This window comes from Tympanuchus pallidicinctus, unplaced genomic scaffold (genome assembly GCF_026119805.1).
Source record: "Tympanuchus pallidicinctus isolate F22 unplaced genomic scaffold, pur_lepc_1.0 scaffold3, whole genome shotgun sequence".
Classification (NCBI taxonomy): domain Eukaryota; kingdom Metazoa; phylum Chordata; class Aves; order Galliformes; family Phasianidae; genus Tympanuchus; species Tympanuchus pallidicinctus.
The window spans coordinates 105,014,713-105,031,090 of NW_026294747.1; the positions used below are offsets into that span (position 1 = coordinate 105,014,713).

At 39.5% G+C, this 16,378-nt stretch overlaps 1 protein-coding gene across 2 annotated transcripts in view; it reads left to right on the forward strand.

Annotated features, from left to right (window-relative positions):
- Window positions 1–15,302, forward strand: part of TBX20 (T-box transcription factor 20) — a 36,389-nt gene extending 21,087 nt beyond the window's left edge. For both annotated transcript variants that reach the window (XM_052692659.1, XM_052692658.1), the window contains 2 exons: window positions 5,835–5,944; window positions 9,815–15,302. In XM_052692659.1, the coding sequence (XP_052548619.1) occupies window positions 5,835–5,944; window positions 9,815–10,155 (451 nt within the window). In that variant the 3' untranslated portion in view covers window positions 10,156–15,302. The remainder of the gene's footprint in view (window positions 1–5,834; window positions 5,945–9,814) is intronic.
- The last annotated feature ends 1,076 nt before the right edge of the window (window positions 15,303–16,378 follow it).

Consider the following 16,378-nt stretch of genomic DNA (forward strand, 5'->3'; position numbering starts at 1 on the left):
GCTATTCCATAACTGTCATTGCTAATCAGATGTTTACTGTGAGGATGCCAGTACCACTTGGTGATGTACTCATTCTTTCTCCTTAAATCATCTAGAAGTAGGTGTTCCATAACTTAATTTTCCTTTCACTTCTTTTTTTAAATTGCATGTTTCATCCTTCATGAATTGCTTTCATCCAACACTTGCCTGATAGTTTTGACTTTCAGTGAAAATGTATGGTGCTGCTGTGCTATGTTTTGGGCCAAATTATACTTCAGTTCATGTGAGCCAATGTAGTTTGATGAGCCCTGGTTCTCAGCTGGTTAGAGTTGGCTCAGCTGGCACAAATGATGTAACAGTGCTGCTCTGTTCTGGTTGAGGATTTGGTCCATACCCTATTGGAGCTGAGTTAGGCTCCAAGGGCAACCTGCAATATTAATCTACCAGTGGAACAAGCAGATCAATCTGTGTCTGTCTGTTCGTACATGCATAAGGTAGCAGCTATAAGCCATGGAAACACGAAGGCTGAGTGATAACTGAGCAGTGCTTCTGACGGTTTTTATTGTTCACTCCTAGCTGCTGTTACAGAAATGTATTTGTTCCTCCTGCTGTTTTCCTCTTTTCTTTTTTTTATTTCTGTTTTGTTTATTTTTTTAGGGCTTGTTTTTAGCACTTGCATCTTGGACAAATTAGTCATATTTTCCCTTAAAAAAAGAAGTCTACTACAGTGCGACTTCCGACCAGTTTATTTTTATGCCTTCTCAGCCCATTTATCCCATCTGTCTTCACCTCACCTCACTTCTGATGTCTTCTGTTATCTGGGCTTTCTTCCAAACACACTAACTGGCAGCTACAAAAAAAAGGAAACCTTTGAAATGCAGAACGAAAGAAGTCATTCAGGCCGCAAACTGATAATTCATACACTTTATATCCTGCTCTGTATTTTTCTTTGCGTTGAATGGAATGGCCAAGTAAAACATAGTTGTCAGGTTTTCTTATTTCATTTTTTAAAGATTTTCTTTAGCATTGCTTTTCTCCTCAAGAAAAAGACAAAAGCCACGACAGCAGGAATAGGGAGTGGGTTCTGAGGATATCCTTATATTTTGCTTGATCACTATCAAGCAAATCACTATCACTATCACTTGGATAGTAAGGGCATATAGAGAAAATGCTAACAGGTTGCTGTACTCTGCTCTGAAATTTGTTGCCCTACATAACTGAGAAAATGCCTTCTGAAGAGGATATGAGTCTGGAGTCCCTGGATCTACTGCATGCTCTTTATCACTTTTGCATTTTGTTTTCAGTAGGTTTTGAACCTGGCTTGTGGTGGAATGGTACCTGAATATTATATCAACTCCATCCTCTCTGAATCCATGATATAGATTTAAGATGGATACCGACCCTGGCCTGGCTCCAGCAAACTCCTTCTGGATTAGATTTTCTAGCACCTTCTGCCAAAACCAAATATATTGCCCTTAGCCTCCTCATCCCAAAAGGAAAAGGTAGACTTCCTGTCTCCATCTCCTTGGTGCTCTCTGTGCCAAACTGAGGAAAATCCATAGCTTCGGGCGCGTGTTGCAAGTGTTTATGGGGGGTGTTGTGTTTATGGGGCGCTGTGGCCAAGTGAGCCCTCACTGGTAACAGCAGAGCTCATGATCACACACCTCAGGACCAGGGTCACGGTAATTAGCAGGCTGTTGTGAATGCACAGCTGAAACAGAGTAACAGTAAAAGCAACAGAAAAAAATGATATTAAAAAAGCACCAAATAAACACCTGCTTCCATCTACAGAGAAGCAGTGTTCTTTCATCTTGATTAAAGATCCTGCTCAATGTGATCTGGGCTTTACGGGCTCCAGAGAGAACTACTTTGATCTGGATTTGACAGCATTGGAGATCGAGCACCCTTACAGAGGCCCTTGCTTCTCAGCTGTCCCCCAGGTATGCTTCCTGCAGTCTCTGTCAGTATCCAGTACCATGGCATGATCTTGGGTTTAATGTGTGAAGTGTTAGTGAATTATTCACCAGGCAGTTCAAGGTCTTCGTCTCCACTTCTGACCCTTTCAGAGTGCTCGGTAAAGTGCAATGCTAAGTAAATGTAGGCAAAGACTGGGCATGTATTTACAAGGCATTGAGTATCCTGCCTATGTACCTTACAACCATGCAAACTGATCATTTCTCCCAGTCCTTTACTTCCTTAGATTTCTGGTCCAGGACTCACTGGTTTCTTTCTTGCTTTGTTTCTAAACAGCACGGGCTTGTTGAAAGGACCAGGCTCAAGGTGTGCTTCTGTCAGAAAGCAGATCATCTGGATCAGCCTGAACTCCTTTTCCTTATCACCTCTTCTTACTTTTATCATGCCTTAGTATTTCCTTGGAGGGTGTGGTAGCCAATAAGTGCTTGTTTTTTTCCTCTCCATTTGGCATTTCATTTTTTTTTTTTCCTTCACCTTCAGCTCCTAACTTGCTCTTCTCCAGCTCGTCATCTGCTGTTATCCAATTGCACATGTAATGTAGCTAAAATCACAGTAATATATCATGCCTGTGTATTGTTTATTACCTCCTCAGAGTATTCATGAAGGAACTGTGAGTTGAGGAGAATTCTGGAAGAATGAAAATTGTTGGTAGGTCACAGAAAAGGGTTTGACAGAAAGAACACATCCTTCTGGTATCCAGCTGATAGGTTTTGGTTCCTCAGAAGTCAAGATTATTGCTCGTAAAAGAAACTGTAGCATTTTAAGTTGCATTAAAAGATGCAAATTGTTAGATCTAAGTATTAGATAATGAGAGATCACAAATTGAATAGCCCAGGTAAAAAAAAATGTGGAACAACTGGAAATCAGTTTCCTCTTCAGGAAGATAGCAATATATGAAGATGTTGCATAGCAAACTGTAAAGCCATAGGTTTAAATAAATGAGTCTTTTCATATTATTATTACAATTACATTTTGAGACTTCAGAAAGAATGTTTATGTTATTGGCCCTCTCTATAGGGCATCATATTCTTTTTCTGTGTCCATTCCAAACAAGATTTCACAGCCACTTAAAACCTGCTGTATAAGTTTAGCTTTCTCTTACACATCTGCTTCAGAGCAAGTAGTACCTCTGTTTCAAATGAGTTGAAGAGTTTCATCTTCTCTTTCCAACCTCTGTGGGAAACTTTACATGTTTCCTCAGATTAGATGAGTTCCAACCATTTTCTCTTCTGGGAAGACTTGACCTCGGAGTGGTGGTCTCTGAGCGTGAAATAGTTGAGCCTCGTGCAAATGTCACCACCTCTTTCCTTTGAAACACACAGAGAAGCAAAGGTTATCCCTTGATTTGGTCGTTAGGTCACTTGTGCCAGATGGGGAAAACCTGAGTGCAGATTTCAGCTCTTGTTTTGCTAGATTGGAGAACTCAGAGATAAGCTCCATGTGTGGAAAAAAATGCACCGCTTCTTGCTTCTCTTTGTTTCCTTTTCCATGCCTAGGTGTTCTCCTGCTCATGGTTTTGTATTTTGTTAGGTCTGTGTAGAGTTGTAAATGCAGCAGGTGTGTGTGCAAAAGGAGAACGTCCACTTGAAGGCTGTGGGGGCCAGGTATCTAAATCCTGGTGTGAATCTCATGCACTCATGATATAAATCAAAGCTTCAACATCCAAAATGAAAAATTACGAGGTGTGATGAAGTTACACCTTAAATCGCCAGCATAGTTAGGCTAGATAAGTGCATTAAATGTTGAGCTTTAAGTCCCAGATTCACAAAAGGAACTGCTTTTGCAAAGTGAATTTCTTTCCCTTATCCAATATGTTCAAACCGTTTCTTCTGCCAAAAAAACCTGGCCTCTTGTGCCAATAAGTGAGATTAATCTTCTAAAATTTTAGCATATTACCTGCAACATTACAACATTAAAAACAAATAAACAAACAAACCTTATACTTCTTTGTTTTCAGACTTTACAGGTACAGGGTTCACTAAGAAGTCATCTCTTTCCTTTAAAAGAAGACAACCGTATAGAATAATAGAATACTCTGTCTTGCATACAGACCCATCTGGAAAAAATTTAGTCTGTAATAATCATGGGCATTTGATTTAACTCTAAATCCCCGCAGGTAATTCAAACATAAATTTATGGGGGTGAATTTGTCCCCCAACTGATCCAATGAGGTTAGAGATGAACTTGGCCCACTGCACTTCAACTAGAGTATGTAGTCTTTCCTTTGCATCCGAATATTGCGGGAATGCCTGTCATTATAGGCAGACCCTTACTAGAAATGCAGTCAATAGAGACAATACAGGCAATCACCCGAATTACAGTTATTTTTCAGACCTTTAGAGATTAGTAATTACTTGGTTCTGAATATATAGACCAGTATCTAAATCAATTAGAAAACACTGGTCTGATTTGTTATTTGTTAATTCTGCATTCATTTGAGATAGTCTGTTTAGTTAAGTAAAATTCGTTGCACTTCACATTGTACTGAAAAAAAAAAAATTCAAGAGGCATTGGGTACATCATGTAAACAATACCATCTGTCTTTTTCTTTGTAAAGTCTTCTTTGAGATAGCCCCGATATGCCTACTGTTTTCAATCACTTAAAAGGCAGTAATTTAATTATATCATCCTCCATGTAGGAACTGCCATTGCTTTCAGTCCCCTTCCAGTCCTGACACAAGTAAATCATTTTGATAAGATCCACTCTTTATTTATATTTTTTTCCGAGGAGACTAGCATAAGTAATGATACCAGTGATAGACCAAGGACAAAATGACTATAATGGGCTTTTTGCAGGAGAGGAAAACATGTGCCGTTGTGATTTACCCTGTTACTTAGAAACTGTTTTTTCTTGGAATTTCTGCAACAGCCACTCTCTCATAGCAAAGGGCATTAAGAAATGCGAACACACAAACGGTGAGCCTGACAGAATCTTCATGGAGCTGCAGTTTTAAGCAGCTGTCACTGCTTAAATTTCTTAAATGGGAACAGAAGTCAGACACGTTTTGAAAATGTGCCTAGGTTAGATTCATCTTTGGTAGAATGCCACCTACTTACACGGAAACACGCTGGGCATGTGGTTGGATCTTCCCTACAGACTGCTATGGCTTATCAGGCAGATATGCCTTCCTTCTATTTAAAAAATTGTGTGGGTGAATTCAGTGCGTTGTGCCATTGGCAAGGCATGAGCCTGGCAGACACTTCTACCCTCCCAGAATAGATGCTGCACGAGATCTGTAGTGTCTGCAGACTTCCTGCTGCAAATTGGCCTGAGCCCTGGTGTGGAGAGGACATGTTAAGAGGTTAGCTGTCTCTGGATAGATCATTCTCGTGCCCCTAATTTCAGGAAAACAGAGGATGCCAGATGAAGTGGCTACATGTGTCACAAAAATTTGTTTGAAAGGAACTGAGTCGTGTGTCTGAACGTGGACTGGTCACTGAGCATTAACAGCTCCAGGGCACAGGTTTTATTGCTTGCATTGTCACACTGGTAAGGAGTTCTGGTCTTGTATTTGCTGTCTGAGACCTTCCTCAGGTACTGTAGCAAGAAATTTACACTAGTTTGGCTGCTGAAGAAGCAGCACCATGCACTAAGAGGTGATGACCAATGTTAAAACACCACAGGCCAAGTATGGTGTTTCCAGCAACGTGCTGTGAGGTAACCTTTTTGGTAAATTACTTTGGAGAGCTTGTGTGAGAAAGGTGTGATTTGGGCAGGAAAAAGGCAGCATGTTCACTGTTTTTAACCCAACTAATTATTTTCATATTCCAAGGGTTAAACTGCTGCTGCCAAACAGAGGCTGACGACTTGGTTTATCCTGTGAAACAGATAAGAAGCTGTTTAGGATGTTATTGATGTAATATGTTGTTTCCTTTCACAGAGAAAGTGTGGAGAGCCTTATCCAAAAGCATTCCTATGCCCGATCCCCGATTCGAACCTATGGTGGAGAAGATGATCTGGGAGATGACAGCCAGGCAACGCAAAGCAGAGGTAGGAAAATCTGCTCATGAGGTAAACTGTGCTTAAGAAAAGCAGGATCACGGCCAGTGCTGTGGTACTCTGAAGCATTTCTCTGGTGTCTGTCTCTGCTACAAATCCACAAAGAAGAATACTTATTCCCGTATTGCTCTGTTGGACATTGGATATGCCTATGGATTGCAGTGGGTGGCTCACTGAGGAGACAGCTCTAGAAATGCATATATATCTAAACTGCCATCAGAAGAAAATTATTGCTGTTTCCGTTTCAAGACAGCTGAAAAACAGACAACTTCATTGCTGTGGTGCTGAGTGCAATCTCAGATAACCACCCTTTTGTAGAACTTGAAAGCTGTGGCTCAGCATCACCTGTAAAGTGCCATGCACATGTGCCCTTTGCTGCTAGCAAAGGAATTGGTTCAGATCACATTCAACCAGCCTGTGGTTAGCTTGCTTTGCTTCTACAGGGAGAGAAGTCCATAGCTGCCTGGTGAACTGACATTTAATTATTTGTCTAGTAATTTCTAAAATGTGCCCTTACTACTTGGGCATTTCACCTCAAGTACTTCAGGTTTGTCTGCTTTAGCAGTCACAAAAGTAGTAGCAACACAAAATTGTTCTTTGTGGGGTTACTTTGTGGGGACAAATCACATCTGCCATAATTTGCCACTGGAAATAGATCCATACTGCTGACTAGCATAAACTTGTGCTACAGTGTGCTTTGCATGCTGACTTTGTGACCTGTCTGATATGCAACAGCCACTTGAGGTAAGGCAGTTCTATTTGCCTTCTGACTGGCAGTGCCCTTGTCTTGTCCTCTAACTTCATACAGCGTTGCTAAGATAAGAGCATTATTTCTGGGCATAAACTATTTAGACTTGTGCAGGGAAAACACACTTATTTTTAACTACAACTCGCTCTTCAACAAAATGTGATTAGTTGGGTGTGTTCACACACATCTATTCTGAGAGTAGTTCCATAGATTATGGAGTTCCTAGAGTAACTCCTTAGCTGGTACGATGCCATCCTTGCAAATTCTTCTGGGGGACTACCTTGTGTTATGTCTCCTTAGATCCTAGGACACTTATTGTTGAAAACAGCATACATTTTTCACTTGACAAAAGTGCAGAGCAAGGCACCTTCCCTCCAAGATCTATGTTTCTCCCCGGGCTGATGTATTTCTTTGAGACTGACAGAGTGAGAAAGGTGAGTATTAGAGTGAGTGCTGGCAGTCAGAGCCATTCTGAAGAGAATGGTGAAGGAAGGTGTAACAGGAGGATAGAACAAGTTATTAAAATTTATTTTTTGTGAAATATATGCAGGGCACACTTCTGCATTTGCTTGCAACAGGACATTTATGTGAGGAAGATGACGAGTTATGGCAACCAACTTTTCTCTAATGTGGGAGCCATATGCTGGGACCCAACTCTCTGGGGCAACCAGAACAGTTACACACGCTGCCTTTACAAACAATTAACTTGTGCTGCCTTCACTCTCTGTTTAGGTCTGGTATCTTTAAAAAATACAAAGTCCTCCAAGATATATAGAGAAATAATTATTTCACTGACACTCCTCAGACACTTTTATTTCTTCTGATGCAGTTTAAAACACACAAAATGGAGGTGTGTCCTTCCAGACATGTGAGAACTGACAGCTAAATACATGCATGCTGCTGGGAGGTGTGTGTAAGAATATCAGTGTAGGATTATTGGAAAACATTTATTTGGTAACAGCAGATGTGATGTGTGAGACTTCTTGGAATGCTCAACTGCAATTGGGGACCATTGTAGTTGGAGGAGAAATGGGCATTTCTGGATGTTTCTCAGGAGAAGTAATCATATACTTGGTTCTGTGTAGAAAGAAGAAAGTTCATCACTGCGATATATTTCTAATTACTTCAACACTCATCCGGAGCCTCCTCATCTCAGCCCATTTCAGCTGCCTAAAGATAGAAATGGCGAGCCTTCAGTAGTATGTTTATCACAGAAAGTCTGTTTCCAAAGGAATTAACAGATATGAAATAAATCAAATTAATCAGTGCGCAGTGCCTGTACTCCAGCATTCACGCTCAGGGTTGATGAACCACCTGAACCAGAGCCAGATGTGCAACTTCTGCTGAAATCCGGATTTACAGCCAGCTTTCCCACTAGTGCAATAATGCTCCAGTACTCCTTGATTTCTAATGGGTTTTGCTCTGGCCTGTGAGCGTGTCGTTATCTGTACAGTTTGGCTCTGGATCCTGATTTCCCAGCAGTTAGGATTTGGTTCTGTGGTGGGTTCAGGATCTGGTTCAAGTCCATTCCTATTGCTGAATGGACACGATTTCTGCTTCCTCTTACTGCGCCGTTTCACTCGTTCCATTAGGCAGAGAAGGAATTAATCAAAAGCAGCACTCTTTCTGATTTGAGAATCTCTCTCTGAGATAATACATGTATGTATTATTATCATAGTATTATGTCTTTTCTTTCTGTTGTTCTTTGCTACAGTTTTGAGTACATGACCATGACTGCTAGACAGGCATCTTAAAAAAAAAGGATGTCTTTATATTTCTTTATTTTATTGTTCAGATGAACCTGTCTTCTAAAAACCAGATTTATGAAACGAATACCTGTAATAACAACTGCAAAAATTCTTCTCTGGACATTTTGCATTACTGGCTTGAAATTATGTTTTGGAAAAAATAAAATAAAATTGCCAGTACATTTATTTTTAAAGTAAGAAACATTTTCTCAATGGACGTGGTTGGACAAGAAATAAAATACAGAAGGGACAGAAGTTGAACTTTTGTTTGAATAGGAATAAAATTAAGAGTGTATTTATAGGATTTTGTTTTATCCCCCCATCTCTAGAAGCCAGGCATCTGATGATAACCAGATGCTGAGAAGAACAGCAGAAGTGAGGGGCAATATCTTCATCAGACTATTTGAAAATGACTGTGTATAATTACCAACACAAACTATCCATTGATTTTCCTTCCCCCCCCCAAAAAAAAACCAACAAAAAAACCTGTCAAAATAAATAAGATTCTGCCACTTTTGGAGAAAAAGTTTTAGAGGGGGAAAACTTGTGTAAACAGAAATTTTTGGAACTCTTCAGATGGAAAAAATATCAAAGAAACCACAGTCACTGGATTAAAAGTACATATTTATCTTGGGAATAAGTTTATCATATTTTTATGTACTAAAAAACAGCATCTCAATATAATTCAGCATTGCTGCTGTTCCATACAGCACTATACACAGTTGGAAAAATAAGAAGAATGTTCTGACACTTTAGAGCTTTTTGGAAAACCTAAATTTGAGTGGAAAGATCTGCATCTTGACATGCTGTTGAAAGCATGCTGACATGCTTTCCTGGTGCTAAATGAAAAAAAAAAAAGAGCCAATAAAACTAACAAAACAAAACCCAATAACTTGTAATGCAAATGATATTTTCTTATGCTTTACCAGACTGAGATTTTAGAAGAATTTAATCAGTTCTACTGAAGGTCTGTTGTAAAAAGCCACAAGCATGATTTAACTCAGAGATCTGATGCAGGGTGATTCCACGTTGCAGTAGGTGCATCAGTGTTTGTTCCTGCCATTGCAAGGTGTTTCATACCAAAAATGTCCAATGGGTAAAAATGATTTTGCTGTTCAAGCCAACTGCAACCAGCTTCCTGTAACTGGAGTTTGTCTAAGGTTTAGGGATAAAGGAGACCAAATGGCAAATTACTATGTAAAGAAAGATGCGGTGAAGAGATAGAAGAATTTGGGAAGTATTTCCAGTGGCAACTCATAAATATAATTCAGCCTTACTGTGAAAAATTGTTTTCCTCTTTTTGCTCTTGTACCAGCTTTGTATATTGCAGTGCAAACGTCAGGCGTTCTTTCTCTTCATTTGCAGGATCAGCTTTTACAACATCTGATAACCTGTCCCTCAGTTCCTGGGTATCCTCTTCAACCAGTTTTCCTGGATTTCAGCATCCCCAGTCTTTGAGTGCCCTGGGTACCAGCACTGCATCCATTGCTACGCCTATTCCTCATCCAATCCAAGGATCCTTGCCTCCCTACAGCCGCTTGGGAATGCCTCTAACGCCCTCTGCGATAGCCAGCTCCATGCAAGGTACTGGCCCCACTTTCCCTTCTTTCCACATGCCAAGGTACCACCATTACTTTCAGCAGGGTCCTTATGCAGCCATCCAGGGACTGCGTCACTCCTCCGCAGTCATGACACCGTTTGTATGACTGATGTAAGATGACAGAAGCATAAGATTTTAAATGTGCAAGCTTGGTATGAAAAAATATAAGGGACCTTCTCAAAAGGCCTGCGGTGGGAGACTGCTGAACTCAAACCAGCTAAGAAAATGCTTTGTGGAGATTGATTCCTCCATTGAGGGATCACAAGAAGAGAGCACGCAGCTTGGAGCTGCTCACAGACCTATGTGTAACACAGTCAAAACAGATCCCAGAGTTCCCAGGATTTCTGGTCATGTGCAGGTTGTTCCAAAGGTTCGTTAAGCCTCGTGGAAAGAGACTATGTTTATGCAGCAGTGTACAAATTAATTGTGTATAAGTCTTTTTCTGTATGCTAGAAGGATTCTGAAAAAGGCAATACTCTTATTCATCCTCACCTCTTCTTGTGACTAATGAGCATCTAAACAGAAAAATGTATCCCTGTAACTTTAAGCATGTTTTAGGCTATGGGAATAGGAATGGGACAAAGTGGAGAAAGGCCACTGTCCTTTTTAAAAGTCTGGCTTTTATTCACCAAGAGCAGTATTTTATAATTGCTACTATAATCTCATAGAGAAAATCATTAGCAAGTATTTATTTCTTTCTTTGATCTTTCTTTGTTTCTTTCACAAAACACTTAACAGTTCTGAGAAGAACTGTGTTACAGGCCGGAAGCAGTGATGATGCATTCTGTTCTGCTTCTCTCATATCCTAGGAGGAGCAATTTAGCAGATATGATGAAGGAAAACACTGAGTTTTAGAAAATCTGTTGCTTTTAAACTTAGAAACTCAAGACACTAAATTTTTAAGCCAAAGCTACTGTTTGCTGCTGTGCTTGCCATACGTCCAGCTGCAAAAGAGTACCATTATTTAGCAGTATTTCAGGTTAGATCAGTCTATATCTAGACTCTAGATCAATAATCAGTAGATTCATACAAAAATAACAGTATCTTGGAGTGTCTTTCTACTTACTCTGTTTTCTTGGGTATGGTCATAGGTGTTGCTAGACAAGCTGTTTGGCCAAGACACAAGAGTTGTACTTTTGAGTTTTTCAAGTCCCAGTTTCCTTGGGAAAATATCATTGACGAGGTTTGCCTATAATTTTTTTTTTATTCACATCTGCCTTATTTTAGTTAGTGAGAAGAGTTCTCACTGAAAATACTGCCTGCTTTTTCTACTACGTTGTGTTTGAGGCAACAGAAGATCCGTGGATTCATAGGAAAAAATGACCTCTGCAGAGAGCTAGCATGAATCCTTTGCACTGCTGAAAAGGGAACTGGTGTGATGCTGGTTTTCTGCCTGTAAATAAGTCAACACAGACTTTCTGTGTGTTGTTGCATCCAAGTTGTAGTGGTAACATCTATTAGTAAAAAAAGGACTTGCAATTCAATCTTACACAATAAGAGATTAGTGTAGAGCTGGAACAGATAGAAAGACATTTCGGCACTATTCTCCTCTACTCTTGACCAGTGGATGTTGGTGACATAAAATGAGAAGTATAGTGCAGTCCACTGAGTGAAGTGCAGGGCAGGTCACCAGCTTCTGTTGTTGTCCCAGTGCCTCATCATACCAGCTTGGTCACAGACAGCAGTGACAACATCCCAGACTTTTCCCAGCTTCTATTATAGGCCAGTGCATACATTGAAAGATAAGGACCATCTGTGTATTTTCCAGTAGTTGAATTTAACATCTCTCAAATGGGCCATTACAATCACCTTAGTCATTTGCTGTATCATCCTAATTTTCCCTTTACTCACTGTTGGGCATGCTAATAAAAAATGACCTGGGAAAAATCGGCAACTTTTGTGCTCTGCACGTGAGTGAAACCAAACCTCTATTTGCAGTCTCTGGGTTTAGCACTACTACAAGGAGGTCTGTAAAAACATGAGCCAACCTCTGCAGTTTTTAAGTGGCTTAGAATCAGACACTGACTAAATTGTCTTGATATATCTAAACATTAAATTTTGCTATAGATTCATCTGGGAAGTGCACGTTGCAAGGTTGTGCGTGCTCATGGCCTGTTCTAACATAATAATACTATTTTTCATGAAATTGCATGATACTGAAAAAATCTAGATTATACTGGAAGAGTGCTGCAAGAAAATACCTCCTTAAGTAAATATCCAATTCTACAGACATAAAAATTTCAGGGGAGATTTGGAAGGAAACTTTAATGTCTCTTCTTCAGCTGCTTGACTTCTGTTTAAAAAAACAAACAAACAAACAAAAGCACACAGCTGTACGAAGGTCCTGTGGTGAAGTTCATTACAGCCTGTGGGGAAGTTCTGTTTCTCGTATCTATTTCCTTTTGCAGCTCCATTAACTTATCTGAAGCTGCAGTGAATACGGTTAGGTCCAGAAATCAAACCAGTAGCTTTAATCCTGGTACTCATGCTAGAAAGGGGTCAAGTAGGAGGAAGGCAGCTTTCTCATGGCTTCAGAAATAAGTTTGCAACAGGTAAGTTGGTTTAGGGAAGCTGTTCAATTTATCTAAAGACTGCCCACATGTTGACCTGTCCTTCCTTTGTGAGTCAAATTTGGAGAAACAAACCGTACAATTTTTAGCCCTTCTCCAATCTCAGTTCTAAAAACACCAATATTTGGCATGTAAAAATTCCCCTGGTTCTGCTTCAGAGAAAATGCTCCAGGTTCTTCTTGAAGGAATGAAACCCGATTTTGACATCATTTACAAAAATAATGAAAAGCATTTCTCTTTCATTTGGTACAAGTAAAATGTGTTGCATACCTGAAAAAGATGGCAATAGACTTCCCCTGTATAAAAACCGGGCAAGGCCAACACCTTCCAGATTTTCTGTGATGAGGTTTACTTTGGAGATGACCAAGAAAAATTTCTGCAGAATTATCTGTCAAATCCACAGCCTGATTTTTCCAGTCAGGTCAAGGCTCAGGACCTTCTCTCCACCTAATTTCTTCTCACCCTTCCGTGGGCAGCAGGAGAGTGATTCCACCATGAAATTCCTGCTCCTCTTTAGTGAGAAATTTCTTGACTGTAAGCAAGACAGGATTTCATTCATATTTACATTCTTTCCTAAAAAAAAAGTCTGTCTGCATGGATGGTGGTTATGATAGCAGCAATACAGGAACTTTGCAGAGCAGACTGAAAAACAGCTATCAGTCAGCTTCAGCACTGAGTGCATAACTGAAAAAAACATGAATGTAAATGTGTCATTAATTGGTTAAAGAAGAAAACAGTTTTGCTTCAAATTGCACTACTTTCAAAATAACTCAGTAATTTATTGAAGGAATTGCTGTACTGCTGTCACAATTCTATCACTTTCAGGATAGAACATCTGTTGCTGGTAGATGTTCTAGGAATGCCAAATGTAATCTAGAGTTTATTTTCCAATATAATTCATGTTTTATATCCCATGAGAAGTGCTCTTCACCTTTACGAGCTATCTTGGCTGAGCAAACTGGTGCTGCTTAGTGGTTCTTTTCTTTATTATTGTTTTATTGAAGAAGGGTGGAGAGAACATGCCTGAATGTGCTTTTCATAAAGCATGATAAGATTACCTTCCAAAGTGTTAAAAGTACTTTTGGGTGTTTTCTGGATTACCCTTTTATCCAAAGACAGTTAACAGCCTTAGGTCTTTTATCCAACAAAAGCACCCCAAGACTAACAGAGCTGACATAAACATGTTCTATACATATTTTTTTTTCTTCTAGTTTTGGAGCTAGAAATTTGGCTGTTTGTTTTGTGGTGCTGGTTTACGTGGCCCGAGGAACTCTAAAAGATAAAAATTCAGTCCTGCTGGTTTCAGGGTACTCTCCAGATAGAAACAGGCAAACAGGCACACACTAAGTGGATAAAGGTGCAGTTTTTAATGGAAATGCTTCTTTACGAGCTCAGCTGCAGTGTGCTGTATGATACCTAACATCATCGTAGTGCAGCCTGAAAAATGCAATGGAAAAATTTTCCCCAGAAGGCTTCATTCTTGGATAAAGGATACACACATGCAGTGTGCACCTGAAGGTTGTGACACATTACAAACAGGTATTCGTGTGAAGGTGGTGCAGCTTCCAGCATCCAACAAACATTAATCGGTGTTTGAAAACGAATCTCTTCTGAATTGAAAAAGGCTTGGGCTGGCAACTTGATTATATGCTACATCCTCTGTATGCACGTGGATGCCATAAAGAAACAGAAATATCAATGAAGAATATTGCAAAAACATGGGGAGCTTTCCAAAACTGGAAGGTAATGAAGCTGTGGTAATTCCTTCCTGGATAAGGGGTAGAGAGACGGTGAGATCAGCGTAACGTTTTGGGCTCCTTATCTGGAAGGAAGTCTTGGCCTCAGAGCTTTATGCTCATCATCTGCAGAGGGCTGATGTTCACTCACTGCAAGATAGTGTTTCATTTTGCTGAGATGTTTTTCTCACCGTTCCTTACAGAGTGCTTTCTGCTGCAGATGTGGTTTCTGTACTATTTACTTGCTGGCCAGAGGGTTTATGTACTGACTCTGTGATAAACTGTCCCCAAATATAGTCTTTAGTTTATAACATAACAACTTCCTTTCCTTTATCTTCCTAAAAGAAACTAAGCAGCGATTTAAATAAACTTTGAATTAACTTCTTATAATACTTTAAGGACAAAAAATACAGTTTGCTGTATTTTACCTTTAGCACATTTAAACAACTTTTTTTTTTTCTTCTTGTTTGTTTTTTTTTTTTTCCAATTGTACCTTCAGAAACATGAGGAAAGATTTGTTTGAAAAGTAAGGAAGGTAAAAACTGGATGTAATCTCTTTAACAGAATGTACCACAGTTCTGCTGTTTGCTGTGTTGACTTTGTTGTTTATGATGCGTTGCGTGAGCACATTCACCATGTACTGAAGTGTGTGTTTGTGTGTACGGGGTGGGGAGGGGGAAATCTTTTTATGGAAAAAGAAGTTATGGACATAAACTATGAAGCAACATCTAACGAAAAGTTTCTTTTTAAGTGCAATATATTTATTTCTGCTAGAAATATAATATCAACATTATGTAATATTTGAAGCATTAAATGTTATTTGTAAACAGCTTAAAATTATATATATATATATATATATATCACCAAATTGTACAGAAGTGCAAATGTGTGGATATTCAGTTTCTTTCATTAAAATATTGGGTGTTTTGATATATCATTCTTATTTAGCCAAAGCCTTCTGCCTCTGTTCTTTTCCCTCTAACTGTGACGCTAAGTGCAGTGGAACAAACAACAGATTTTTCACACAGAATTTGGAAGGTTGCAAAAGTTTGTCTCACTCCTAAATCCAACACGTGGAGGACTGTTGTACAGTAGTTTACTATAGCTGTAGTTTGCATATTGTTATAGAAATAGTTCTTTCAAAGGGCCCTGTCTTTATATTCAGAGAAATTGCTATTTTAGCCACTGGAGTACAACTAAATAGTTGAAATATGGGGATCCCAGGATTCCCAATAGACAGAGACGTAGAAAACACTCTCTGAGAAGAAAATGGAAAAGAATTTGGTCTGTTTAGCCTGGAAAAGTTAGAACAACGGGAAGATGTGATAAAGTTTTCAACTGTACATAGAATGTAAAGAAGGAAGGAAGGAATTCTCCATATCTACCACAGGTTTTAAATAGGCTTTTATTCAGTAGCATTTTATTTCTATTTAAATAACCTACTAAAGCATGGGAGGGCCACTTGAAATATCTAAGATATTCAAAGAAGAGGGATAACGAAACACCATACTGCCTAGAGTAGATAAGGAAATAGAAGCCTTTAGGAACGGGTTGAGCATACATTGCTGGAGAAGGGTGCAAGTAGAGCCTATCTAGTCTTAAGACAACCAAAGAGGTGCCTTCAAGCTTTTTGCAAGAGCCATACCTTGAAGAGGTTCTAACAAAAAACCTTGTGTTGCTCCAAAGGTTTCCATTACACACCTGCAGTTCAGTTTTATCCTCAAATTGAGATCAGCTGTAGAGCCTTTTTTTGCAGCTAGTTCACAGGAGTTGTTGGCTTACAGGGAAACCTGACATGGTAGAAGAGCTGTGAGGTCCTAATGAACAGCTGTAGTGCTGCCTTAATTTGGTTTCTGTCTGAATGTAAGCAAGGAGAGAACAGCCTGAGGTAAGCCAGATGTATCCATTTTCCTTTTGGAATATTTGCAAATGAGAACAGCTCATTGAGTTGGTAACTGCGTATGATGTCTTGTCTGTGTTGTATTTTTATGACTTCTTGGTAGCTAAAAAGCATCTGTTCTCA